General features: G+C 45.5%; 1 protein-coding gene across 1 annotated transcript; it reads left to right on the forward strand.

Annotated features, from left to right (window-relative positions):
- Window positions 1-5: 5 nt before the first annotated feature.
- On the forward strand, window positions 6-796 carry CBG24395 (the record flags this gene model as incomplete). The annotated part of the gene is made up of 2 exons (XM_045240913.1): window positions 6-146; window positions 311-796. 2 exons carry the CDS (start codon window positions 6-8, stop codon window positions 794-796), a joined length of 627 nt encoding a protein of 208 aa, XP_045100862.1.
- Between the last annotated feature and the right edge of the window lie 59 nt (window positions 797-855).

Genomic DNA, 855 nt, shown 5'->3' on the forward strand with positions numbered 1-855 from the left:
AGCAAATGGCCAACGAGTTCCTTCGACAACAAGCAAACACAATGGCACCGACAAGTTTTAGTATGAAGTCCATGCAACGAAACTTGCCACAAACATCCGCATCAAGTATGGCAATGAATTGGTCGCAAGAGTTTCAACCGAGACAAGTAAGACCTTTAAAAGAGTTCACCGTAAACACTCTAATAAAAAGTCACCCCATACTAGAAATTTGAGCTCCTATATCTCGGTTCATGGGGCTGAAAGTTGATGAGTCGTGTGGCCTTATTTTAGAGTGTTTATGGTAGTTTACCTTATTTTGAAATGGTTTCAGAACCAACTAGCTACACAATGGACCCAACAGTACACCGCTGGTACCACATCCCAAGGAATGGAATCCGCGTGGCGTCAAGCTATGCCTCTCTCCTCTGCTTCAATTGCTCATCCCCAAGATTCTGGAATGTGGTCTTCTGAATATCTTGACACCGTTGACACTTCCCTCCAACAAGGCAGCAACGCTTGGGCGGATGACTTTTTGGGAAATCAGGACCCAATGGAGAAAGTGTGGGATGGTCAGCAGGCATTTGAACAGCGATGGGAAGAGATTAAGAGGGATATGGAGAAGGAGGAGACGATTCAGAATGTCGCTGGATATGTTTATCAGGTATGTTTCATATTTGTGAACTGGGCTGGCGTCAAGGCTGCGCAAGTCGAGGCCGCGGCCGGGCTTGGCTCAAGCCGTGAGTGGGTTACCATGGAGTCAATTAGTTCACAGCCTTGCCGGGAGCATAATTCGGTTCAAACTTTGAATATGGCTTGAAATCAAAAAGTGAAATGTAGAACTGAACGAGGTCTACAAAATAATCTTAACTTCGGTCA

This window comes from Caenorhabditis briggsae (genome assembly GCF_000004555.2).
Source record: "Caenorhabditis briggsae AF16 supercontig from assembly CB4, cb25.NA_151, whole genome shotgun sequence".
NCBI lineage: Eukaryota > Metazoa > Nematoda > Chromadorea > Rhabditida > Rhabditidae > Caenorhabditis > Caenorhabditis briggsae.